The sequence below is a fragment of the Malurus melanocephalus genome, unplaced genomic scaffold (assembly GCF_030028575.1).
Source record: "Malurus melanocephalus ecotype Western Australia unplaced genomic scaffold, MMel_1.1 scaffold_99, whole genome shotgun sequence".
Lineage (NCBI taxonomy): Eukaryota > Metazoa > Chordata > Aves > Passeriformes > Maluridae > Malurus > Malurus melanocephalus.
Window position 1 is genome coordinate 144,636 of NW_026623331.1, and position 27,312 is coordinate 171,947.

General features: G+C 42.1%; 1 protein-coding gene across 8 annotated transcripts in view; it reads left to right on the forward strand.

Annotated features, from left to right (window-relative positions):
* MTCL1 (microtubule crosslinking factor 1) overlaps positions 1-26,928 on the forward strand; it is a 102,116-nt gene extending 75,188 nt beyond the window's left edge. For 7 of the 8 annotated variants that reach the window (XM_057368902.1, XM_057368903.1, XM_057368904.1 and 4 more), the window contains 6 exons: positions 5,211-5,378; positions 9,044-9,298; positions 13,418-13,723; positions 15,947-15,978; positions 17,599-19,153; positions 25,674-26,928. In XM_057368902.1, coding sequence (XP_057224885.1) covers positions 5,211-5,378; positions 9,044-9,298; positions 13,418-13,723; positions 15,947-15,978; positions 17,599-19,153; positions 25,674-25,883 — 2,526 coding nt within the window. In that variant the 3' untranslated portion in view covers positions 25,884-26,928. Of the gene's footprint in view, positions 1-5,210; positions 5,379-9,043; positions 9,299-13,417; positions 13,724-15,946; positions 15,979-17,598; positions 19,154-22,659; positions 22,718-25,673 lie in introns of all 8 variants that reach the window. The other variant, XM_057368905.1, reaches the window with a different exon arrangement.
* The last annotated feature ends 384 nt before the right edge of the window (positions 26,929-27,312 follow it).

A 27,312-nucleotide genomic window follows, 5' to 3' on the forward strand; every position in this document is an offset into this window, starting at 1 on the left:
GCTCTAAGGCAAATATGTACTCCCAATGACCACAGTACTTGCTGGAGTCACTGCAGGGCCTGCGGACTGTGTATCTCTTTGCATTTGAGCTCTTCACCTTGAATTTCCTAGGAAAACCTGTTTGCTTTCTGCCTCTGCGTTGCAGCAGGCAACAGTGTCTTTATCCTATAAAAAGGMTATTCTCTTTCTGTTATTTTCTGTGAAGTGTGCTACCAAGTTAGTATTCATATGATCAGTTTGGCACTTGGAAAAGTTCTACTTTGCTGGTCACCCAGACCCATCAGTGTCTTCCACTCATCAAGCTCTTCTCTGTTAAAAGCTGTAGAAAACCATGGAAGAGATGCCCTTGAACACATCATTTGACTGCATCACATCTGTAGAGTGATTTATTCTAGAATTAGTAAAGTAAATAGAAACCAAAATGCCACTTCTGTACAAACTGTGTCATATATTAAYTTTCCATATAGATCTCTTAAAATGACCAAGAACATTCAAATGAATTATATAGTTTTGAAATAATCAGTAATTAGGCATTAATCTCAATCAAGGTGGCAGAAATGGGCAGTAAATTGCTTATAATTCATTTTTGTAGACATCACAGCAGTCCCAGCTAATCTTGCTTAAAGAAATGATCCATAGGAAGTGACTATGTCTCAGTACTCCTCAGGTTTATTAATAGTGTACCATATCCAAATGAACTTGTCAAGGTAAAACAGATTTCTTGCTTTCCAGCCAGGAAAAGGTGTTGTTTCAATATTGCAAGAATGAATGAGTTTGCTAAATATTTCTTATTTTAAACACCATTATTTGTTTTGCCTGTGCACGCTAGGGCATCCTCTCACAATCACTGCTGTTCGAAAAAACACACAGAATTTTGAGGGGTTTTCTTGCGTGTTCCTTAAGCCCACGACTGGAAATAAACAGTGTTTATGCAGAAAATTTAGAGTGAGTCATGCAGCTGAAAGTCTCTGAGGTTTGCACTTGCCCAGGAGAACCCAAAGTTGCTGGTTTTGCCTGACAAGCTCCAAGTTGAAATGCAYCAGCTCTTGTTTCACATCAGGAATKAAACTTTTAGATAGTCTARGAGTAGCTGAGATAACTAGGTCAGAAAAAAGAAAAGTCTTATGCTAACCTGAGGTTACCCATATTTATTTTTAACATTTAATGTTAATATTTAATGGYTTGTATTCTCAGCCTGCACTCTTGCTGCTGACTTTTTTATCCTGCCTGGAAAGTGGAATTGTTTTGAGAAAAATTATAAGCCCAGAGGCCTTAAKTTCAACACACAACTTTTAATTTTATATTACTATGATTTGAGATACTTAAYTTGGTGGAAAGTACACCAATCTGGCTTGTCTGGGATTTTCACGTGGCCAGTGTGTGGAGGGATAAAGGCATGGGAGAGATGAAAGGGGAGAAAAAAGGTTATTTRATGAGAGGCAGAGTAGATGGGGAGTCTGAGAGGGGTCCATTCATCTTTCCCTGCACAGCACTGACCCTTGGCTGGCAGGTGGGGACACARCAGAAAGGGTCAGGGCAGGGTTAAGAGCCAAGATGGAATTGTGATCATGGGCAGGACATTAACAGGTGAGTTGGACTGGTGGCACAGCAGAGGAKGGCTTGCTGTGAGTCAGTGTTTTCTGTGTTTCAGGGAGAACAGCCTCTGTTTCTGCTGAGTATAAAGGGTGAGATGCCTGTTAGGTGGTGTAAGATAAGGGAGTAAGGAGAAAGAGTTTACATATCTGTGGTCCAGTGGAAGAGGCATTAAAAAACAACACAATAGTGTTGTTGCTGGGAGGGTCAAGAAAATCCCCAATTTGATCTCYTTTCACTCACACAATATTTGTTTTCAAAGCTTAGCTCAGAGAAAACCCCAGAGAGGAGTAGTCATTAAGCCCTAATTATATTAAAATGAGTTGCCTCAAGATCCAGCTTATCTTTTGCCTAAATCTGTGATTAGACACAAAAAGGACACAGTTTTTGTTTTCTGTTTAGGATCTTGTGTTTTTAACTGAACTGCTTGCAGTATCAGGCTGTGGCTAAAGTCTTCAGTGGAATTCTCAAGTGAAATTCTCCAAGAAAAATGAACTGTGATTAAACACTACAAACAACTGCTCTGCCCCAAAACTTTCCTAGAGATGAAGGGTCCCATTTCTGTGGTTGACTCAACTTAGTAAATTCTCCTGTGTCCTGGAATTTAATTGGAGTTTGCTACATAAAGTTTTTGCTTGTCAGCTATTGCTTCTACGAATCCAGAGCAGCGGACACAAGACTTTAAACTTTTATAAGGCCTTTGTAATTGTCTTGTCTTAGATTGTGAATCAGTAAGATTGCTCCAAGCTTTAAATTTTAGAAATATCTAAGGTGCTAAAGACCAATCTCCTTGCATGGAAGACTGTCCAGGGAGTCAAAGCCATGCTGAATTTCTGCTGTGCAACATGCCTGAAAGGAAGGGGGAGGCCATAAGAATACTTRTTGTGTATCTACAGGACTTAATCTTATGAAGAAGCTGTTCAGCAGTTTTTCMAACAATATCAAAAGCATGTCTAGAYGTAAACATTGTATTTCAGAGCACATTCTCTCAAAAGTACTTTTTCTGTTCTCCAAAACCACTCCAGCTTGGCAAAACAGAAAAAAAATTTACAGACCACTCCAACTTCAGATTGTAAATACAAAGTCATGCAGAAGAGACTTCTCCGCAGGAGTACAAAGCATGTAACCAAAATTGGATTCATATTGGCAGGGTAATTAAAATCCCAGCAAGCCTAGGGGCACCTGGGGCACTTGTCTCATAACAGTGACATTGATGTAATACCTCTAGAAATAAGAAATGCCCTCATCCCAGTGGGTTACRAACCTGCAATGAGGCGCTTTTGTCTCCTTTATGTACTAGTACRTACCTTCTGTCTTTGCAAACCAAATTTTATAGGACTCTAAAATTAYCAAATGTATGCACAGGAATGAGAAATGTAACTTCCTTTAGTGTCATTTGGTTTTATTTTTCTTCTGCCTCATTTCTCTTGTGAAGCCTTTTGACTGCTTTGCCARAGCAAGGTTTATACAGCACACCAGAAAACACAGAACGTGGCTCTTGAATGAAAGCACTTCACAGACATTTGGAGTTGGGGTTTTCAAAGAGGATGRGAACAGATTTTGATGCCTTCCATACCCAGCAACTCCCGTTGTGACATTAAGGGCAAAACTTCAAAGGAGYTCTCATTCTGATTATTACACAAGGGGCTTGAGATGTTTGGAGAATTTAGCCTTAATTAGGTAGCAGAAYGAAAACGGATGGTGGAAACATAAAATCTCATTGCATATTGAATAGTAGGTGATCTTATATGCATGATGGAGGCTGCTGCTGGATAGTAGGAAACTGCTAATTGGCATTAAATGTTAATGGAATTAATTCTGCTTCTGTGGGTGCATTTCTTGCAAAACCCCATCTTGTACACCATCACGTTTCATTAGCCCAAACATATAGGTCAGTCAAGGAGCACCTGTAGTCATTTCCCTACGTGTAGCATATTTTTGCTGATGTATCAAATGGTTTGGAAAAAGTAGACCACACTTGTTTGTTTTTTTAAAGAAAAGAGCCACCTTGGCATGTATGATTAGTGATTACAAAAATGGGTGAGGAGGGTTCAGTGATGCCAAAAATCTGATGAGCATATGAAATCAGCTTAGTTGTGTGCATAAAATTTTGTAAGTATTGCCACTGAAAAAAGAACATGACAATTATTTTGATTTTTGCATACATCTGGTTGCTTGACTTGTCTTCAAAGAAACCCCCATGTAGTTGCTTCATGAAACACCAGATAAGAAAAAATGTGGGAAGCCTTCACTTGGGAGAACAAAAAATAAAGTCAATTTGGCTTTCATGCAAGGACAGAGACAGCTAATTGGAGTTAGGCCTTCCCAARGAAGTCAACATATTCATGAGAACCAGGTGATTAAATGCTGAATTTGTTGAGTAAGCTTTCTYATTTTTCTGCCCCTGCTGTGTCTGCTAGTCAAGTATAATTTTCATAGAAGTATTTTCCACTCAGGACAACTTGTCAGGTACAATCTCTGGTTACTCCCTGGTGTTTGAGAGGCTCATTGGGAATATTTGATTTAAATTTTGGACAAATAAATCATATTATATATTTCTGCTTTCTGATTCAATGACTGCCAAAAAATGGTGGGAAACCTTTTTTTTTTGCTCAACCAGAATGAATATTTAGAAGACTTTTTTGATATTTAATRTAAAAATGACAGGTTTTGCAAGTCTCCAGAGAATCTGCAGAAAGTAAATGCCAAAAATAAGGAAAAAAAAATCTGAGTAAGAATACATGACGCCAGCTCATTAGACTTTTAGACTTTTAATTTAGCTCCATTCTTGGCTTCTGGTTAGCGCAAAAGCTCCGACAGCATTTTCAGTGTGACCATGAACCTCTCAAAGAGACAGGGATGGGGGTTTGCTCTTTGATCCCCTCTGCAAGCGGGGAAGTGGCCTCCCTGGCCTTCATGCCCTTGGTACCAAGAAGGGTGCTGCTGCAAAGTTAACCTGGAAAACCAAATACAGATGACTGAAACCTCTTAGCGGAGAGGTTCAGCTCAAAACCTCACTTTATTTCCCAAAAGGATTGTATCTGATAATACAAAAACATTGAAAATTAGTCCCCTTTCTTTACAAGTCGTTCACAAATAGATGGGATTTGATACTGAGCAATGACTGTATGGGTGAGACAGACATGTAGCTACYCAACAAACCTGAGCAATGTTACTCTAGTTTTGGTTTCCAATATTAAAAAAGAAGTTATTAATGATGTCTTCAGTTCAGAAAGATGCCTAGTGCCTYTTTCAGGGGGACTTAAACATGTTTGGCTTCCAGGAAGCATCAGCACAATCATTGACTCATTTAGGTTGGAAAAGACCTTTAAGATCATCKAGTCCAACCATAAACCTGGCACTGCCAATTCCACCACTAAACCACATCCCAAAGTGTTACATCCACACATCTTTTAAATACCTTCAGGGATGGTGACTCAACCACTTCCTGTGCAGCCTGTAGACGGAGAAGACATTGCTATTCTTAGTTTTCTCATGCAAAAGTTAGCCCAGACACTTTCTCTTCCATGCAGTGGGCACACAGTCCTCCCAARAAATGAACCTGGAGATTAAAGCCAGCACCCAATGACAGCATTTTGTTTGCTTTGTTGTGGCAGGCAAGTGAAAATCGGAAGCTCCTGAACGCCCTGAAAGGTTTGCTGGATGATTTCCGCTCGGAGCTGCGGGACGAGGAGCGGGAGCGCCAGGGGCTGCAGCAGCAGTACGCACTGCACAAGGCGGCCTGGGAGGTGGAGATGACAGAACTCAAGTGTCGCCTCCAACAGGTAATGTCCCCTACATACAACACGTGTAAAAAAAAACTCAGGTGCTTCATGAAGCAGGAAATTTATGACAAATAGAAAAGGGACTTTATTTATGCATTTTACCCACCTGAATCCTGATCAAAGCTTTGCTTCTTGGATTTCCAGTTGTCCCAGCACAAGTGCCTGTGGAGTAGGCGCTGTGTAGAGTAGGTGAGAACAAAGGAACTGAACCTCTTGCTGTATTTTCTCAGCAGAGCTGGTGGTGATGTATCAGCTGTGGTAATGAGATGTGTGGGTGCCTATTTATTGGAGAGAAATATGTCTTAATGTTGGCATGCTCACAATTAATTCACCACTGTGCCATGGCACATAGCAACTGCAGTATTTGATGCATATGAGAGAAAAGAGTGATTCCACAACACTGAARTGATCAATCAATATGTTAATGTTAGAGCAGCCACTCACAGCTAATGGTTAGGGATGGATGGCACCCCAATGAAGAGAGAGCTCYAGCAAGCTGCCATGGGATACTGTTAAAAGCATTTGTTTAAAACCTGGTGCCAAGTGGTTCAGTGTCATRTATGGCAGTTYACAGAAGATGTGCTGTTTCTGAASCAGCATGAAAACAAATCAGCAAAARCCCACAAGAATACATTTCCRAAGCTGATGAYATAACAGCTCTTATTTTGCACATYGAAGAGGGGAGGGGTGGGAGAAGTAGTACATTCAGATCTTGAGAAAAATTGTAAAGCTTCTCTTCAGAAGGAAAACAGAATARAAATATTCACTGTTGCGGGGGGATGTACATTTAGCAGTATTTACTGAACTTAGAAGCACACTGTGATGCAGAGAGCTGATATGTGARCATTGCTTTTCCTGCCCAGGTACTGTGGGCTGTTTTCCCAGAATGAAGGAGGCAGCTTTCATTTTTAGCAGTCTTCTCTCAAAAGATTCAGATTCTTAGCTCAGCTGCTTCTTAGTGAATATGCATTTCCAAACAGCGTATCACTTGAGAAAGCAACAAAATCAGTTCCCATTTTGGCTCCTCCCAAAATATCTGTGACAGGTTTAAGCTTGAGATGGCAACAAAGAATAAACTTAGAGCCTGACCACGAACTGCCAAGCTTGTCTGCTTTACCTTTTCACGTGCAATAAACATCCAGGCTGACACACTTTGGGTGGTGTTTGACACTAGGACAGTGCTGCCACTSCTTCTTAGGGGTTTCCATCCTTCCTCCTGGCAGTTTTGCCAGGCTCTTCGCTACCTCCACTGCTCCACTGGTAATAATGTATAACCCATGGTAATTACTGAGCCACGGGTGTTACCATTTACTTTTTTTCAAGCAAATGAAAAGAATGAACCTGGCCAATATTTAAGGTAGGAAACTGTCTTCCTCAGCCAATTCCTCACAACAAGTCCCCAATGCAGTAGAAAAAAAATAGCACAGCTGTAACCAAATAATAGCCAAGTCTGTCAGATTTGTTCATGTGTAGAAAGACCTCTCATGATGCCCTTTTGCCGTGTTGATGGGTGGTGATGTGAAACCACCATAGGTTTCATATGGAGCTGCCAACAACATGACAGGCCCTCAGAGAATTAAAGTCTTTCTAGAGTCCACTTTTATATTCACTGCTGCTGTTTTCCACCTTTTTTATGAAGCAGTAGGTCAACTAACAAAAGCATTTTCCTCAAGAGAGTCAACTCCTAATTAATAGTTACTCGCAATGGTTTTGCATTTTGATGTTTCAACTATCTCTGTATAAAAAAGAAAAAAAGGAAAGGAAACTCTTTTGATATAAAACCACTCTATATCAGAGGTGACAATGTACTKTTACTTTCTGCTTTGGAGTTTTAGCACTGCAAAGATCATTAAAAATAAAATCCTGTCTGTCAGAAATGGTTTTTTTTTTTGGCAGAAGGATCCATAGGGATTGTTTTGAAAGTAGGAAATGATGAGATTTCTCTCAAATATGAAATAGTGATAATGCTGAGGCAATAAAGAGTCACAGTAATCTTCAGCCTCCCACCCAGCAAGTGAAAAATCCCAATATTCTGGAAACTATAAGCTGAGAAAAGTTTGGAAGAAAGAGGGAATTAGCATTAGGAGCCAAACCCTGCATATGCTTTGAGAATTTGCATTAAGGACATGGGACCCATCAGGATATGGGAGTCCCTTATGAGGACTCTGACCAATAGCCCAGCTTCAGGATGCCTGGGGGAACATAAAATAGTATGTGCTGCAGGTGTGAGAAATATGATGTCGTGTGGACTTGGTTAAAATAGGATGCTCCCCTTAGAGAATTGATTTTTTTGGTTGGTTTGGTCATTTGAGAGAAAACCAAATTCTGGAAATTAGTGGTAGAAGATGCAGATGTTTTAAGATTTCCCTGTGGCTGCAAGTGGCTGTGACAGGATGTTCTCTGCAGCTCAGTACAATTTAAATTACTCAAGCAATAATCTTTCAGTCAATTGTTTGGGAAGGCTGTTCCAGAGACTAGTGAGCATCACTCCTGAATCCAGTCTGAACTTCCCTTTGCTCAGAAAGTTTGGGCTTATTTTCCACCCAGGGCAAGGTGAAGGAAGGTGTTGTCCTTCTCTCTTGCTAGAGGAATATGTATCCCAGCAGACCTGCTGCCTCTCATTTTTGAGGACAATTTTAACTCCAGAGGCGGAAATGAGTTTTCGCTGCTTTTCACTCCATTTCACCTGCAGAGCTCRGGGATGGAGATGGATCCCATTCTGAGTCACACACATCTACTGAGCTGTCAACAGAAGGTTGGGTTCCAAGGAAAATTTTTTCACTTGCTTTAACTTACACAAAACAATTGAGCACATTTTCCCCTCTGATAAGAGTCCCGCCCTGGCCCAGCTTGACCAGAGAGGTTTTGCAATCTCTGCATTTGGAGGTTTTCTAGGATACATCTGAACCAAGTCCTGCACAGCCCAATTTGACCTCAAACCCTATCCTGCTGGAAGCAGAAGGCTGGACCAGAGAATTCCTGACATCCCATCCATCCTATGTTTTTCTAGGAATTTATTACTTTGGCCCAGCTCTTCTGATCTGATTGAGCTGACCCCCGAGCATGAAAGCGAAGGAGGGAGGGAAGGTTGCATTAGATACTGCCCTTAAAATTAGTTCAGACTCCAGAACCCCTCAGAGATGGGGGCATGATCTTGGTACATCTGTTGCTGATGCTGACACCCTGTCTTGTTGGAGGGTGGGAGGATCATACAATAATGGCACTGCTGAGGTTTGTTGTGGGAAAAGTCTTTCCAGAAGATTGATTCACTCTCCTTAGGTTTCAGGTGCACTGAGTGAGAGAACAAAAGGAGAGCTCTGAGGACATTGTCTTGGCAATAGTCTCAGAGATGATGATGAGGTTGGAGTTTGTCTCCATGTTTCCTTCCTTGCTGGTACCATCAGAAAGATCATAACTGGTGCTGCCTTAGTAGTATGAACTGATAGAGCTTAAGAAGATACTTCCTGTAGTTTTTACTGTCTTGATTTTAAAACCCTTTTCATTCTGAACGTATTTGATCATTTATTGAGATCCTAARATCTAAGGATTGCTATAATTCTGCCATTACCTTTGTGGAGTTAGGTCTTTAACTCCAATGCAGTGTCAGACACTGCCTTTTACTGCAGAAAGTTTAACATCCTTGTAACRTTTTACTTTATTGCCAGCTGGAAGGGAAGAGTGACAACACCTCTGGAGAAACAGGTGTCGCTTTGGATGCAAAGGGAGCTTTTAAAAGGGAGAGAGAGGARCACAAGAAGCTTCTGGCTGACAGTCACAGCGTGGTGATGGACCTCCGCTGGCAAATCCAGCACAGTGAGAAGAACTGGAACCGGGAAAAGGTGGAGCTCTTGGACAGGCTTGACAGAGACCGGCGAGAGTGGGACCGTCAGAAGAAGGAGCTGCTCAGGCGCATAGAGCAGGTGAGGAGTCAGTCTGGGTGAACAATACCTCTCTGAAAGAATGAGGCCGTTGTACCATGGCTACGCTCAGGACAAGCTCAAGGGACAGCTTTAAGAAGCAGCACAAAAATCGTTTTGCTTCCTTGGCTACATCGATGTTTCTCATGCTACARAACAATTTATATTCACAAGGGAGTAAAAGGAAAATGCTCATAATCCCTATAAAAGACCACTTATGAGAAATCRGCTCTAGGTTAGAGGTCGTTTCCTGCCTCATTTCAATTACCCTGGACAAGCRTGGTCACATTCTGTTTGAAAGCTTTAATGCATCTCTGCGCTAAAACACTCAACCCACAGAGTTATTCAAGGTTTGGTACACAGCTTCCTGCTGACAGAGACTCTTCATCTGTGAGTTAGCCACCAAAGATGGGGCTGCTGCAATTATTCAGTCTCAGCTGAATTCCTTTTCTCTAGCAAAGGAACACAGAGGTTAACATGAAGAGCCCTGACCGATAATGCATTTATCAGTACTAAATATTCAAAATAATATGGTCACATAAATTTTGTGCACACCTCTGTTGTCATTTGCAAATCTGAGAAATGCATACCTGTCCCTTTATCTCATGCCCATCTGCACCTTCATCTGCTTAGTATTARAGACAGATATACCTGATGAATTTATTATCGGGCTGGAAGCCACACAAAAAATAAAAAGTTTAATGAGGGAGAGTTAGCACTGTTTTTGACTGAACATTGTTCAGCTCTGAGTCATGCATTCCAGGAAAAGCAGGAAAAACAACTGAAATTGTGGGTCCTCAACTGACTGAATGCTTTCTGTCCTTAGGACATCGGAAGYGGAACCACATCAGACTTGTGCATGCTCTCTAGGGAACATTACACTTGAGCAAWGCAGAGTGGTTTCACAAGTTTAAATTGATGAAAGCCCAGTGTAAATCCATGGCTAGTTTTTGAAAAGGGCTCATCGTCTGTGTCTCRTGTTCCCATGTCAGGGCTCCAACATGAAGTTAAAGAAAGGACACCTGGCTGGAAGTACTATGAGTACAAGACTAAACCTTGGTGGAAGCTGTGGCTGTTAAACCCACAGAGAAGTGCTTAGGAAAATCCCMCATTCTGTGGGTATTTCCAAAATCAATGCTAAAATTGTAGGTCTGAGTGGGCAATGCTGAACATGAAGGTTTTACCAAGAAAGATGATTTTTGAGCTTCTAAATTTCAAAATATGAACAAACCGTATTCCAGATTTTTAAATCTCCCATATACCTAAAGGGTTTTGTGTACACTTCATGCAACTTATTGAGCTAGCCCTTATATTGCAACACAGTGGTGCATCTCCTAAGATAAAACCATCAGAGCCTRTGAGGCTTGAGCAAAGCTCATCAAGCAAAGTTCCTGGGTTCCAGGGTTGAGTGGCAGAAGATGCTGAGTTCTCCAAGGTGTGAATGGGCTGGTTTCTAACTGCTGAGTTTCAGTGGCCAAACTAACCCCTGTGGATTCTTTACACACAATGGGAATCAAATAACACTCAGAAAATTTTCCAATATACTAGGGATGTAGACAGAAACTTTTCCTTGAAGAGTCACTGGTACCTCTTTGGATGTTTATTTTCCTGCCCTTATAAGTTGTGGGGGGTTTAATATTACCTCTTACCTTATTATCCCCAATAGCTTGAGGGACTTTACCTGGTTGAAGACTGCTTTTTCTATTCCCTGGAAATGGGGCACACTGAAGGAAGCCACAGAGAAATCCTTGTTAATGTTACCTAGACTTTCATTCTCTTAAAATCTGACATAACCTCTCAGTGTCATCTTGAGAGAGACTACAGAATAGCTCTTAGCCAGTGCTGGAACTGATTCTTTTGTTATGTTTCTGAAACCTCTGGGCTTTAACTATATATTTGCTGTGCCAACAGAGTTGTACACAGAATTGCCAATGAATAGGGGCAATAAAAATACTATATTGAGCTAATTTCAGTGGACTAGATGACCGAAATTGAGCTTTTGAAATCTTGGCTGCTACCTACAAAACTTCATAACTCCATCATTGCTTATAATCAAACATTTCCCTGTGTGACACGAAGCTTCCAAATATTTGCAAACTTTTAGCTGAATATCCTCTCYGATTGCAGTCATGCCCTGCTTTTTATGGAAACAATTAGTGCATCTCTGAAGTCCTGCTCCCCAGGGTTTTGCTKTGTGTATTCCATGTATGGCAATACACAGGGGATGAGGAGACTACACCACTGAGTATGTTTGAGACAAAATCTAAGATAGCAGAAGCACGTGTGCTGAATTTCATAGTAAAGCTCTWTGCCTGTCTGCTTTCACACAACTCCTGAATAATGCATGTATGATAAGGGGGAAGTCACACCAATGTATAAAATATATAAAAYACTTTACTCTGAATGGTTATGGGAATACTGCTCGCATACAAAAAAAGATGATGACCTAGTTTTTTCAGAGCTCACAGTTGTTGTTTTCTCTTTTTAAGTACTCTGTCACTTTGTTTTCCCTTAGAGAATCTCCTTCCCCTGTGCTGCTAAATCTCATTGTGCACACAGCACACTGACAAATATTTAAACCCACAAGATCACCTGTAGAAAAGGTTGTGTGTTTAAAGGGGTAAACACATGGGGACTCGAAATTATTAGTTGCTCTTGAAAAGCTTTTTTCAAGTATTGTATTTCTCACTTTAACTCTCCTGTCAGCTCTCTGAGGTTTGGAGAGTAAGCAGTATCTGTACTGCTCTCTCATAAAGGTTTCCAGWACATTGTCCTTATAGGATCTCTGAAAATCTGGAGGGCTTGCAACGGGAGCTATCTATACAGAAAGCATGTAATTACCATTTCTCCTTGCTTTGGATCTTGCCCATATTYCCACCCAGGAATGGCCTCCAGGATCTCTTGATACATACCTTCCAACCCTTGCCTTTATAGGACACTTCCTTTTAATAAAATTGTTTCACATTTTGTGTATCATGAACAAAATGCTGAAGATACATTTCCCTTTTTGTAGACCTGAATCAAGAAAAAAAAAAACAAAAACCTCACTGTTTTCAGCTCAAGTGTAAATTTAATCATTTGGTACCTAAAATGGTTTGGTCTAAATTAAGCAAAGCAATGTTTGTTTATTTTTCCAAACACAAGCAGCAAGATTAATATGTTTTGTAGGTTCTCARTTTCCAGGGCCCTAGTGAATGACTTGCATTTTCAGTTTATTGTCACTTATCTTAGCACTTTGCTCTAGCAAAACATCAAAGTTCTTATTAGATTCCTGCAGTCATTTATCATGTTTGAAATTATCACTTACTTCAYCCATCCTGTTGTATTTACAATTAAAGGAGAAGCTGATCACATAATCTAATTTTAATATTAGCAATTTCACTRATGGTTCATCCTCTCTTCACCAGTTTTTGAAAAGTGCAGAGTTAATAGCTTTGATGGCCCTTCCATTAATACATATTTTCTTTGAACATGTTCTGCATGCCTAATTCATCCCTTYGACAATGCTGTTCTGTACAAATAGCCAACTTTACAGCCATGCATTCGGGCTGGGCCATTTATAAAACACAGCTTTTGTTTTTTGTTAAGAATAATTTTCCACCTCTGAAAACAAGCGATATACATAAAAGTGCAATTTTTGTGTTGCTGACCACAAGAAAAATGTCTTTGTTTTGATGAGAATCCAATCCACTCACCCTTYCTTCAGCTTCTACCTGTATCACTGTGAAGATTGCTTTTAAGTAACAGTCTGTGCTGATTTGTTTCTTTACAAGTCAGATTGCAGACAGATGCGTTATTTTGTATGTACATGTGTACACAGTATATATGTATACATATGCATGTGAATAAGCAAAACTTTACATATACATGTTTAAAGCAAAGCTCTACATATACAAGTTTAGTCATTCAGAATCCCATGAGTAAGAGCATCAAAGCTCTAGAGAAAACTCCCTTTGTGGAAGGACCAGTAGAGCAAGGTGGATGTGCCTTGGAGGTGCACCCCTGGAGCTGGGCAGTAATCCCCAGGGCATGGGTGCCTTGCTCCTGGCAAAGGGTGASTTCTGCCAAATGCCACACACTGCAGAAGTAATTGCTGTTCCTTTCCATCTGCCTCGTGTCCAGCTTCAAAAAGAAGCGAGCCCACGGAGAGGAGGCGGTGTGCTGTGTGACCAGAAGGAGAGCAGCCGCCGGCCGTTCCCGGCCCAGGGGAACCTCCACGTGCCTCGTTCCATGGGGTCGCGCTCCTACTCTGATTCCGACACCGTTCCGTTCGAGGATCGCTCGCTGRCCAAGCTGAAGGAGAGCGACCGGTGCAGTGCCACGGAAAATCTCTTTCTGGAATCSCTGTCTCTCGATTCCCCCGACGAGCCTGATGAGCATCGCTCTCGGCAGCTGGAGCGGGAGAAGTTCCTGGCCGGATTAACGGAAGTATGAGCTCTTCTACATTTGATKATGCTGTCATGTTATCTCTTGTGTCAGAATTGGTACGGCTTCCCTGCTGTAGGAAATGAGATATTGTGTCACAGGCACTGCTTACAGTTACCCAGCAGTGAATTTGATATGGAGAAGTTTTCATTCCTTGCTATGAGCTGATTAGACCAGTGTCAGTCACCTGAGAAACTGGGAGCCAGCCTGAAGGTCCCAAAGATTATTTTGTCTTGTGCCCATTCATATTATGTGTGTTAACTATATTTGACACAACATATTGGTTTAGAAGGTTTTAAATATTTTCCAACTGTAAGTAGACATATATTTATGGAGAAACATGGACTTTACCCTGTTATTAAAGCAGTAAGTGCTGTAGAGAGGCACTTCTGATTGTTCCACTGTGGTTGCTTTCTGAACAGATTAGCGTAAGTGAGATGAGATGTTAAAACTACCTACCCTGAAGTCATACCATAAAGCTATAAAGATGTAAAACACAGTGCTAAAAGATGCTATACAGAAATAGCACATATGTACACAGAATGTAGTCTTTGTCCTACCCCATTTTTTAGCTTTATTTTCATCAGTTCCTGGTCTTCACAGCTTGTTTACGTTGTTTCTGAATGAAACCAGGCAACCCTGTCGCCAAATGCTGGTACAAAACTGAAGGATTGAGAAATCAAATTCTTTGAGAGGAAGAAGATAAAAAAAGATTGGAGGAGGCAAGAAATTTGATTGTCCTTTCCACATAGCTGTAGGTACCTATGTGTTCCAGTTGGATTTTCTTCCCTTGATGCCCTCAGTGGGCATCCCACACTTACTTTTTCTTAGGTTTTTTTCACACATATGCAAGTGCTCAGCAAAGAATGTTGCAAACACTGTTAGGGAGCTAAGTTTTGTGGTTAATTTTGATTACTGTTCCCTTTCCTTCAAATTTAGTCTGACTTCAGCGAAAATCTCTCTTCCCTCTTCTGTTTTTCAGATATTACCACCATTAACAAAAGTGTGGGCAGCAAAATTTGTCCTTGGTGATATTTGCATAGCTTCTTTCCTTCTAAGCATGTTTTAGGGAAACCTGGGTAAAGTAATTTTCCCTCAGAAGGTTTGCTCATGCGAGACTGATTGGGGTTTAATGAGTAGCAAAACTGAGGATGCACAGAGGCAACTGTAGCCTGCTGACTCTACCTTCCACTCTATTTTCTCTTTGGTACTAACTGCAGTAGAAGTCAATCCAGCCCTCACTCTGAGTATGCATTCAGTTAGGTAGGATTTACTCTGCAGTAACTTCGCTGGAGCCATCAACATTGTTGCAGACTTATACCACAGTGAATGCAAGGAGGATCAGTTTGCTACTATTTTTTTCCCTGACCCGGGATAAATACCAGAAAGGTATTTGCTGAGTTAAGCAGTGCTGTTTTTAAACAGTCCCAATTTGAAATGCACTTTTAGTACTGTTCTTGGTTTTCTGAGGTCAAATAAGTATATACAGTACCAATAGTCTTTTTTTTTTCCCTGATCCTATTTTGTATTCCCTATAGTTTACTAAAAATATGAGTAAACACCTAAAATAACTGTAGAACAAATGCTTYAGAAATAGCCATTTAAAATCCCAACTCATTGTGAGAATTGCCACAGGGAAATAAGTGCCATAAAAACATTTTAATGCCATTAGCAAGTTGCAGGTATTCCCCCTATGAAAAAAGCAAGTCTTCCCACACATTTAATAGAAAGCTTAAGGAATTTAAACTGGTGCCACTTGTTGAACATATAATGAAATCTTATGTCAAAGAACATAAGATTCAGTTCATCTTTTATTTCAGCACAGCTAGGTCTCTGCCCTAAAGTAGATTACCTCCACAGAAAGGAAAGTCACTCACAAATAAATGGTCCAAAAGAACATATTGCGGAATAAAAGCCATTTGTGAGCGACAACCATTTGTGATTGCATGGGAATATAAAAGTTCAGGGATATTGTAGATTTTGTATACAGGTTTAACCTATGCACTGTGTTATCCTGGTGGGATTGTCCATTTTCCTGCCTATGTAAAAGGTGAAGAATAATCCCACTGGTGATCTAAGGTCACTTATCAGAGGGAAATTCAGATACTTTTTAGAGACAAACATACCTGGTGCAACTAATGGGAAGTGAATGACAAAATACCCATCAGCTAATGCCACCAACACCTTTAGAAATAACTTATCCTGCTTGTTTCTGTTTTCATTCAGGAGGAAGAAACACACAAAGGAAATCTTCAAAGGTAARTAAAACTTACAGGGAAAAACTTAGTGAATACTCAGCTGCTGGAGCTATTACTCTCTGCACCCATGCCACAAACCCAGGGAATAGCCCTGCCGCCTCCTAAACRGCCTGCTAGCCAGATTAATGGATTTTTCGAGGGATTAATTTGTCTCTATATGCTTCTTTTCTCCACTCTGATTAACTTGGGCCGCATTCAGCTGTTGTGCACAAAGATTAAACTCTGTGAAAGTGCATGAAGCTGGAGCTGACAGTGAAGGCTACGCCTGCCTTAGCAGGCAGTGCAGTACACACTGCAGACATCAATATACAGAGGAAAACACGTGGTGGTGAGGACCTGATGTGCTGCTGCATGTCAGGGAAATTTTGGACTGGTTCTGGTCTAATCCCATGGGCTGAATACCCACCTAACCTTAAAATGCATTAGCTGTACTTCTGGAGAGCATCCTCCAGCTCATTTTCATCCCAAAGGAACCTCTTTTCTCTCTCTCTTTGTGCCTGTGCTCTCTGAGATTGCTGTCCTGATTCAAACCAGAACATCTGACTTGGAGATCCATTTAGAAACCACACTCACCTGACTCCCTAACAGAGACACACCCAAACTGCAGCTGCAGCTCTTGATTAAAAAGTCAGCCAAGTGTGACTTGGCTGTATGATCTGGATCACTGATACATGAAAACCACTGACTTCTCATCCAGCTTGAGTTGCCTTATTGAGCCAACTCTGATAACTACACTCATTTGCATTTTCATTTAGTCCCATTCAAAAATTCCTTTTTCTTTTCTTAAAGCAGTAGGACAACTCATCTGAATGCTTGTGGTTTGTACAAATTAGTGAAATGCAGGAGAGCCAAGAATTCAGCATTATCACTTAGAGATTCCCTTTGGTTAAATTTCAGCATGAGCTCAGCTTACCAAAGCTCAGCTTACCAAAGCATCTCAATGTAGCAGCATCTCTGGATGTCCCAGGTCACTGTGCACCAGCTGTGCAGCCTGGGCAGTCTCAGAAGTGGGGGTGGGCTTGATGATTTCCCAGCAAGTCAGAAATACTGTACACTTGCTTTGAGAAGTGTGCCTTGTATTGTCACAAACATTCATTTTCTGTGAATGGTACAATTCCGAGATGCATCCTACTGCTCCACTTACAGATATTTGCCAAGCAGTAATCCATGAGAAAGCAGTAAATGAAGAACCAGTAATAAACCATTTGTTACTTTTAATGACACATCACAAATGTTTGTGTTCACAGCTATTTCAAAGATAATAAAAGGAGACTTGAAAGAAAGGGCTCAAGGAAAGAAAACTAGGAAAGAGATATTCACACAGAGAGTGATTGGGCACTGTTAGTCGCAATATGAAGCCTGCCAGAGTTCAAGAAGTGTTTGAACCATGCCTTCAGATGCATRGTGATTTTTGGGGTATCCTGTACAGCACCAAGAGTTGGACTTTGATGATCCTTGTGGGTCCCTTCCAACTCAGGATAGTCTATGATTCAATGATTGAAGTGGTTTTACATGTAAGCAGATAGTGAAAGTTGGGATTTCAGAGTTTGCTGCTGAAAATAAGTTACTTTATAATAATTTCCAAGTGTACAAGTGACTCTCTTSTGTTCCTTTCTCCAGGGCAATGTCTGTTTCTTCCATGTCCGAATTTCAGCGCCTGATGGACATTTCTCCATTTCTACCAGAAAAAAATTTGCCTTCATCTGGCAGCAAAGATGATATAACCCCTCCCTTGTCTCCTGATGATCTGAAATACATTGAGGAGTTCAACAAAAACTGGGATTACAGTAGCACTAGGAACCACGGTGGGGCAACGGAGAAGCCTGCAGAGGGCTGGGCAGAAAGGACAGAAATTGGAAAAGCCGGGAATGATCCTGGTTCGAATCCATTCCAGGCATCCTCATGGTACCTCACCACCAGTGTCACTATGACAACCAACACCATGACCAGCCCGGAGCACTGCCAGAAGCAGCCGACGAGGAGTCACGGTGTGACCGACAAAATGGGAGTGCGGGTGTTCCACAGCCCGCCRGTTGTCCGCAGGTTCGATAACTCYGTGATAGCTGGCAGTGAAGGGAAAAGCCAGGCCGAGCCAGACTTCCTGTTTTCTGTGACCAAAGCAATGGGGAATGTCGCTGAGACAAAAGGCGCTTCCTCGGATATGTTTGGAAGGTGGTCTTGCGACCTGGCCAAACATCATAAAGATTTTCTGGAGAACGGTCTTCATCCCATTGAACGCCCTATTTGCACTACTGTGGGCTTTGCCTCGCCCTTGCACAGCTTGGAGATGTCCAAGAACATGAGCGATGACATGAAGGAGGTGGCGTTCTCCGTCCGGAACGCCATTCGCTCCAATTCCACGGAGCCTCAGTTCAAGGACACCGCGTGCCAAACCAAYGGCATGAGGACGACGGGGACACAGACCACCCAGACCATCAGCGTTGGCTTGCAGACAGAAACCCTGCGCAGTATCACCAGCAGTCCACACAAGTGTCTGACACCAAAGGGGGGGTCCACGCCTGTCTCTTCGCCATCCAGAAGCCTAAGAAGCAGGCAGGTGACTCCCGTCATTGAAAAGGTCCAGGCWAAGTTTGAACGCACATGCTGCTCCCCCAAATATGGCTCTCCAAAGCTGCAAAGRAAAGTCCTTCCCAAATCAGACCAGCCAAATACCCGGCCTTCTCCTGGCACACCTCAGAAGGGATTCAGCGAGTCCGCTTGGGCTCGATCAACCACCACGCGGGAGAGTCCTGTCCACACCACGATCAACGATGGCCTCTCCAGTTTGTTCAACATCATTGACCATAGCCCCATCTTTCATGAGACCTTCCAMAAATGCCCCAGATCTGGCAGCCGGTCCAGGTCAGCAGAACCCAGGCCAGAGCTGGGCACGCTGCAGGAGCCGTGTACAAATGCCCGTGGCAGATCGCCCAGTCCTCTCCGGTTGGGGACAGAGACGCAAAAGGAAGAAGGAACTGAGGTGACAAGCATTAGGCAGGACTTATCTGCTCCTCCGGGGTACACGCTTGCAGAAAATGCTGCCAGGATCTTGAATAAGAAACTTTTGGAGCATGCCTTAAAAGAAGAAAGAAGGCTACACTCACACAGCCCACCAAATCTTAGCAATGACAACAGCACAGGAGAAATTGTCAAAGTAGATCCAGGGTCCATAGAGGTAATGAGTTTGCTTGTTTTTCCTCCTATAGCTAAATGTACTCTTCTTTGAAAAAATGCATTATGAGATCTCTTGCAGTCCTACTGAGTATTTACAGTGAATATCCTAGTCCTGGCCTGGTACCACTGGTGATTTCCAGTCATGAAACTATTGGATTAGTCACTGAAGAATGCATTAAAGAATTGAGTTTCTATCCTGGCAGCTTATTTGGCTTGAAAGCATCAGAAAAGTTTTATCTTTTATGAGGTAAAAGTGGTTCTTCCCTGAATGACTGGGATAAGGGTTTTCTGTCACAAAGCACACCACAAGTTACAGATGCTCTAGGGACTCCAGGTTTGAGTAAATTGTTATGCTGGATGGAAAAGTAGATTCTTTCTCCTACACAAGAATGGGTCTTAACAAGTTTGGGTGAAAAATAGTCTCTACAATACCCTGAAGCAAAACTTCAGGGCCTTTARTATATCTTTTCTGAATGTATTTGATTAAGTTTGGCTCAGGTCTGTGAATGTGATTGAATGGCATGGTGTTTGGTACTGACTGCTACTGCCTCACAAAAATAACAAAAAGCAAAAAATACACATATAATCAATTACTCTAGGCACATACATGTTTAGTATYTARGAACTCCTTGTTGATATTTTGTCATCAGCAGTGTAGCACTCATCATCTGTCTCAGCAAGTGTGGCCAGATGTTGTGGGTCAGTCTCAGGTGCAAGAGCAATTAACAAAAAACCAAAGTGCAATGATGGATGAAAGCTTTCAGTTACCATTATTTAAACCTCCTGTGTCTGGTGAACCTTTGAGAGCACTTGAGAGTGTTCCTCTTCAGAAGCCTAGAAAAGCTGAGTTATACACAGCTCTTACCTGCATATGTCACCTTCCTGGTACAGCTGTGAAAYGGGGTGTGTACTGCTGATTGGGGACAGTCCCCAGGGCAGGGGCAGGTGCTCCTCATCCTCTCTGTCCTGTGCTGCCCCTTTGGCATCTTTGTCTTGTGGTGAGCCCTGGCTCCAGGGAAACAGCTCCTCCTTGAGCTGTGTGCACCCTGTACATCCCCCTTGCCTTCACTGGGCAGACTCCTACCACTCCTGCCTCAGATACCTTAAAAGGAAAGGTTCAAACCCTGTTTTCTAACTCAACATTTGGCTTGAAGGATTTCTAGGGACCTGAGCGCTGAAATCTTTGGTCTGAGGTTTACCTTGCATTAGTGGGTGGTTCTCAACRTCCAATCAGTTCCTCTTTTGTAGGTACTGCTCAGAGTACGTGATCTTTTCAGCCTAACAGGCAATCTAAACCTAAGGGTATATTCTCTATGTGCAGTTTAAACAAATATGAGCAGGGAATTTATCACATTTAAAAAGAAACTATATGCACATTATATATATATTAGTGAGTTTAAGCGATCTTTGTGCACAAACCTCAGAGTGAATAAAAGTAGGAAGCAGCCTCATTTCTTTGACTTTTTCTAGCTATCTCTCTATTTTGTTCTTAGTTTGAAATGCTGGGAATACATTACTGRTCCTTATTATGGAGTGACTTGTACTCTTTCAAGTTCAGCTCAGCTTTGCCTTCAAGGCATCCCTGGAAACTCTTGATTTCCTCCTGTTTCTTTTAAATGTCTCACTCGATTTCAAATATATGTACATGAATGTCACCCTGCATCATCACAAATTGCTGTTAGCAAAATACAACTTGTGACAGTACCTACGTTTGATGCACAGAAAGATTTGGGTCAATGCTATTTAGTGAAAGCTCATTGACCATCAAACTGGCAGAAAATTGCTCCTTTTTTGAGTTCTCGGTCTCTTTTGCCTAATTTTTCAAGTTCTGAGCCTCAGAGCTAAGACTTGTTTCTCCCTGCAACTCCTACATGACTGTTACGACAGCAGTGTAGATGCATAGGTTTTGTTTTCTGGCTGGTCCTGGCATTTCTCAGGAATGTGGATCGAAAAGGAATGTGGGCATTCACACAATGAGCTTAGATTTTCCTAAGTGAGTGGTGCTCTGGAAGATGTACTCAAGGGAAGCGTGGGTTCACTGCTGAAAAGAACCCCCACAAATAAGTTTAGACTCTGCAGGTGCCTTGGGTTATTTGTGGATTRCCCTGACACAAATTACACTCTGCACAAATTCCACTTAGCACATTTTGTACAAAGCCAGACGCAGCTGTTCAGGGAATTATGGTTGTGAAGGAGGCAGGTTTGTGCTTGGGGCAGCACTGACACAACRCTTCCACCCTCTGTAGATCCCTCTCTCCTGTTGGTTTCTGGCCAAGACAAGTGCCCTTCTTACTACCAAACACCTTCTGGTTTCTGCAGTCATGACTTATTAATGATTTTTAAATTTATATGCAGCACCTGTTGGTGACTTTTCCTTAATCTGAGTTTCTGAGTTGTTTAGTTGCGTGATTTCTGTTTATATTCCTGCTGCAAAAATGAAATCTAGTCCATGTATGTATTTATCTATTTACGTATATGGGCGTGAGTGAGTGCCTGTGAGTGTATATGCATACAGAGTAGCAATAACTTGGTATTTTCTAACTTGCCCAGAGCTGCTTACGAGCAAATCTATATCCACATAATGTGCCCTACTCGTGTCTTACCCTGCTAATTCACCAAACCACTATCTTACTTACGTATTGTAGGATTTATGCATTTTACTATTAAAAATCCAGAATAGCRTTACCCAATGAGCAATGTAAGAGCTTTATGAACATTCTGCTCTATGACTAGCAAGGGTGTAAATCATGGGGGCTACACAACAGCCCTGGACTCATTTCTGGAGACAGCACTRTGAAAGGACGATCCACACCAACCCACAGAGAAGAGGGCAGGTGCTACATTCTCTGCTCAACAGGGCAGAGCAATTGYCACAGGCTTTCCACTGAGCCACTCAGCATGGGAGGAGGAATGTTGAAAATAAGGGAAGGTGTTGACAAAACTAAAGGGCTTTTTGTTAAGTCTGAGCTTCCCATCTGTCATCACTGTTGAAGAGGAACAAGGGAGAAAGGTGAGGCAAAAGGTTGTCATGAAATCTGAGCAAAACAAAGTAACAGCCATTTATTGCTTGTTAAAGATTTTCTAACCAGGAATTCTCTCTTGATATCTGACAAAGGAAAAAATAATACAGTTTTACTCCTCTCATAGTAATGTGGTTTTTCCCTAGCCCTAATCAAGATTGGCAAAGGATAACAGATATCTTTCTCTGCYGAGTAGAAATGTTTGATTTGTTTATTGCTATGTCTACTTCTGAAACTGTGCTAGAATTGTAAAAGGTTGGTTTGTTTGCTTCCTTCCTTTCTAAATCTTTTTCTGCTAGTGGCTTATCTTTTATTTTTGATTATTAGTTTCCCTGTGATAATACCGGTAACATGATCTGAATGAGTAGTAACATCTGGAGACTTCTTCCCGCTGACATGAAATCTTCACTTTAAAAAAAAATAATCAATTAAAACAGTTCTTTCCAACATACTTGCTTTCTTTTTCTTTTCTGTCTGTTCTGTCCAGAACCAAACTGTCTTATTAACTGCCCCCTGGGGACTCTAACCCTGCCTGCCTCACTGCTGTAAGTCCTTTCTACCTTGTTTCCAGAGCTTTCCGAAAGCAATCATTCTTGAACGTGTGGGTAAACAGAGGGACATAAATGACCACAACTCCAGAGGTATTGGCATGCACCCGACATCCCTGTGGGGTCCTTTGTGTGTGACAGTCAGGAAGGGTCCAGGATGGGAGCTCATCTGCCATGTCCTGCAGCAGCATAGGCTGTGAAGGGGTCACACTTAAGTTAAAATTTATGCTGTTGGGCTTGTTTTGCTAAGCTTTTAAAAATTGGCAAAATTTAAGACCAACACAAATGGGTGCAAAAATGTTCGGGAGGGATTCAGATTTATGACAGACTTCTTTTTCTTTTGCTTTCCTTTTTTTTTTTCTTTTGACAAATGCACAGCTCTCGCAGGGTGTCCCAGAATGCCTTCCCTCCATCTCCAGCAGCAGGTRGAGAGGGCTGGGAATGGGGCTTCAGCACCAGCCTGTGGTTAAAGGCTAAAGTCACCTGAGCTCATGAAGCTGTTCTGGGCCCAGTTTTGTCCAGTGGCTGTGGCTGCCACAGTAGAGGGAAGACACTGTGCAGACATGAGCTGTGACCATCCAAGAGAGGAGAAAAATTATTTCTTTATTTGTTAATATAGGCATAGCCATGGTGGCTGACAGCCTGGTTTAGGAAATAGCTAGAAACTGAAGATGAAATCATCTTTCCCATTTTCAGTGTTCAGGCTAAGGAGTGCTGCCTGTCCACCCACACCCCCGGCAACTACCAAACTAAATTACCCAGAAGTTATTTATTTTTTGACAGACATTTCTAGCCATGACAACTTCACGTTGTAAGGGAGGAGGGGTTTTCACAAACCATTCTGCAGAGTTTCCTTGTCATGGCTGGATTTCCACGCTGCAGGTGGGGGTGACTGACTCAGCAGCCATCACTTTATAAGATTATGCTGCCAGTCACTTTTAGCCCTGGAGCAACATCCATCACCAGCACAGCCTTGTGTGGTGCTGGGCATGTGTGCATCACAGATAAGATGAGCTTAACCCTGCTGCTTGGTAAAAGCTGATCAACATCTGCAGGCAYGCTGGAGAGAGGCTTTTGAACTGGGAGGCAGCAGTGAAAATAAAWTTTATTATCGCTGTGATGACTCTGATTTACTTCTCTGAAACTGGGATAAAGCAGCCAGGAGCAAGCAGCCCTATAAAGATATCGTTTTAAGCCTCCTTTTTGAAAGAGGCTAAGACAAAACCCACAAATCTCATAGCCTCAATCCACSGCCTTGTGCTGCCCGTGACTGTAGCTGCGCAGATGGATTGCTCTTAACAAATCTGAGTCTAGTGGCAGCTTTCACAGACCATATGTTGCCCCAGGCACAATGGGATAAGGTGAATTAAGGACACAGAGTCAATCTTTTTGTTAGCACCAATTTATATTTCAGCCTTACTGCTGTTTTCGCAAGGGTTGTGAAGTTTATGGCCCAGAGRTGGGGAGGGGGCGAGGATGCAGAGAGGAGGGGGTGCAGGCTGAGRTGCTCTGCCAGTGCCCAGGGCAGCTGGTCATGGCTCTGTCTCRAGCACTGTGTGCAGCTGAGGATCACCCTGTGGGCTGCATGTTCCCCAGAGGCACCGAGGTTGGTCCTTCACTGAGGTTTCCCTGAGTCCCCCAAAGCACTCTCTCCAAAACAGGTCTCACCAGCTCCATTTCTCATACCTCAGCTCCGTGTTTTCAAAATTGGTCTTTCTGTCCTGTGACATTCATGTTTGGTCTTCCACTGCAATTGAGGGGTTCAGTGTCGTATCACCTTGTTTGTTCACTGTCAATCACATCATGTTACCTACTCCAATATTCTCCATCCTTAGTCGCTATTCTCCTTTTCCAAGCAGTGTGCTGAATCCTTGTCTCCCTACTGCCTTGGTATCCCTGTGCCTTACTGTGCCAGAGCTTTTTCTTTGCATTATATCATTTTTGGTCTCTCTCTTCATTTATCACAGTTCTCATTCTGACTTTGGTTTTTATTGAACTCCCCTGTGCTTTCCAGTGACTGCTGCTTGGTGTACAAATTGCTAGAGGTTGGCAAACTGCTCTGATTTGCTTTTATAAATTGCAAAGTATGCAGTGAAATTCAGAAGTTTGGCTTTGGCCCCTATGAGATGGACTTGCTTCCACAGTCACTTGATGTAGGGAGCATTCAGAGCAAGGCAGGAAGCCCAGCTGTACTTTGAGCAAAGTCCATGAATATCAGAGACATTACCAACTTAGTGCCAGGGTGAAAAATCACMGTTGGAGATTGTTTCTAATTACAAAGGCAAGCTAAGCAGGCCAGAACAGTAGCATGCTAGTGAAGGAATAAAATTTCCAATTTCTTCCATTTCTGTGAATGTTGCCTTTAACATGCARTACCTCTGAATCCTGTAATTCAGGCTTCAGCAGCTGGGAGTAAGAAGTGCTGTTCCAGAAAATGAAATCCGTACGTAAGCCTCATCTTTAACCCAGCTGGAGATCATAACTACCCCTGTAGTCATTATTCTGTGCTAGGAAGTCTCCTGCATGTCAATCTGAATTCTGAAGCAGACAAAAAGGAGTCAGTGGTTGGTTTTTCACCCCTCTTGCAAATGCCAAACCTGGCCTTTTTATGCCAGGTCAGCACTTAGAGTAACATGTTGAATGGAGGATTTTCCTGAATTATGATGTAAATGTGCTTTTTAGCTGTTCTCTTTCTAGCATGAGGAGAAATAGCAAATGGAAGTTTGTCACTACTCCAACTCATCCCTCTTTGTTTCATTGTCTCCTTACCTGTTCCATGAATCATGGACACATACGGAGCCCGCACGCAGCCAGGCGTTCGCCGCTCGCTTTTGCCCTGCTCCGCGCCACGCATTTTGCTTTAGTTTGACGGGTTTTTTTCTCAATTCTTTGCACTCCCCGGTGGTCCCTAACGCCAGTCACTAACCGCTGTTTTGCTCTCTTGGCTGCCAAGGAACTGCCTTGTTCTGCACTAGCCCCGTCCCTCCAACCCTGCTTCTCCCGGCCAGAGAGACCAGCGAACCGGCGCCCACCGTCCCGATGGGCATCACATTCCCCTACTGCCTCACAGTCGCAGTCCACCGGAGACCTGACTTCCTCAGAGGAGTGTGGAAGCAAGGAGATGCTGGCAGAGACCCCCAGCCAGGGAGGCGAGCCGGCCTGACTCCACACTGGAACGGGGTGGCCACCACTCGCCTCGGCCAGGTCGCCCGCCAGCCGTCTCTGCCACGAAGGAGGGAGGGAGGCGCGCTCAGAGAGGTCACAGAATGTTCTCAGACACAGCTGCTGAATGTCCGACCTGGGAAACAGAGGTGTTTCTAGAATGAAACAGTTTATGTGCCTGGAATAACTTAATTTTTTTCATAGCTGAGAAAACTATTTTTGTCTCCATCTTTTCTACATACAGTATATTAACAAAAACAAACAAAAAAAAAAGGGTTAAAATGATATAAAGTAAGATTTAAAATAAAATGTAAATTAAGTTTTAAGGGAATTTGAATGCGTGCTCGCGCTCTCTCCAAATACTGACTGCCTTTGGTTATATTTGCACTGTTACGTTTTTAATTTTGGTTTTGGGTATTTTGGGTTGGATTTGTTTTTTAATTTCATGTAAAACTAGGGTCTTAAGTTAATTTTATTCTATTTTGATGTCAGTGTTATTGGTTTTTAAAGGTAAGGTTCTTAAAGRTGCTTCAACTGTCTGAAGCGATACTTTTTCAGTAGTGAAGAAAGCCATTAAGCTCGTTCACTAGACTTGTAATTAATTGAGATGGAGGGGAATACAGGTAAACACAAGTAAATGTGTAAAAAAAAATAAGAAAAGAATGCCTCAGAAAGTCTTACAGAGTTAGCTGTAAAATACACCTACAATACTTGACTTGCATGCCTCTGGGTCCTCGCACTTTAGTGCATGTACATACTGCTACTGTACCATCACATAAATGTGAGTCAACCTGTTTCACTGTAATATTGTTGTGAATTTACCTGTACTGTACTTTTATCGTTGGTATTCTTGCATTGACTATACAAAAAAAAAGAGTTTTTAAATTATTGTTAGCAGTTCAACTGGCTATGTACAGCGTTTACTGAGAAYTTCCTTCGTTTTGGAAAAACCACTGAGATCTCTGGGCATCCTAAATTGTAACTGGTCTTGTTTAAAAGTCTGTTGGAGACCATGTGAAGTGGAAATAAAACCCTCAGTATTTACAAGCTGCTCGAGTGCTTCATAATGTTTTTTTTATGATGGTACTTCCCAGGTTCATTTAACTGGGGGAAATAAAAGTCCCCAACTCCTCCTTTATTCATAAGGGAAGCAAAAAGCTTCCTTATATGAAATAAATCACAGCAAAACTAAATATTATGCTGTGCTCCACGGACTCCTGTGAGCCCTGGATCAGACTGTGGGAAGGTTTCTAAATTCCCTCCCTGAGCTCCACAGAACATCTGCTCACACAGACAGGACCCATCTTCTCAGTTTCTCTGAGGCCCTATGGCTTGTTGTTTTCTTGCTCATGGGAGTGAAAATCATCCAGCTAAACAGAACACCAGAAATATGACATGTCCAGTATTAATCAAAGCTTATGTACCATCTG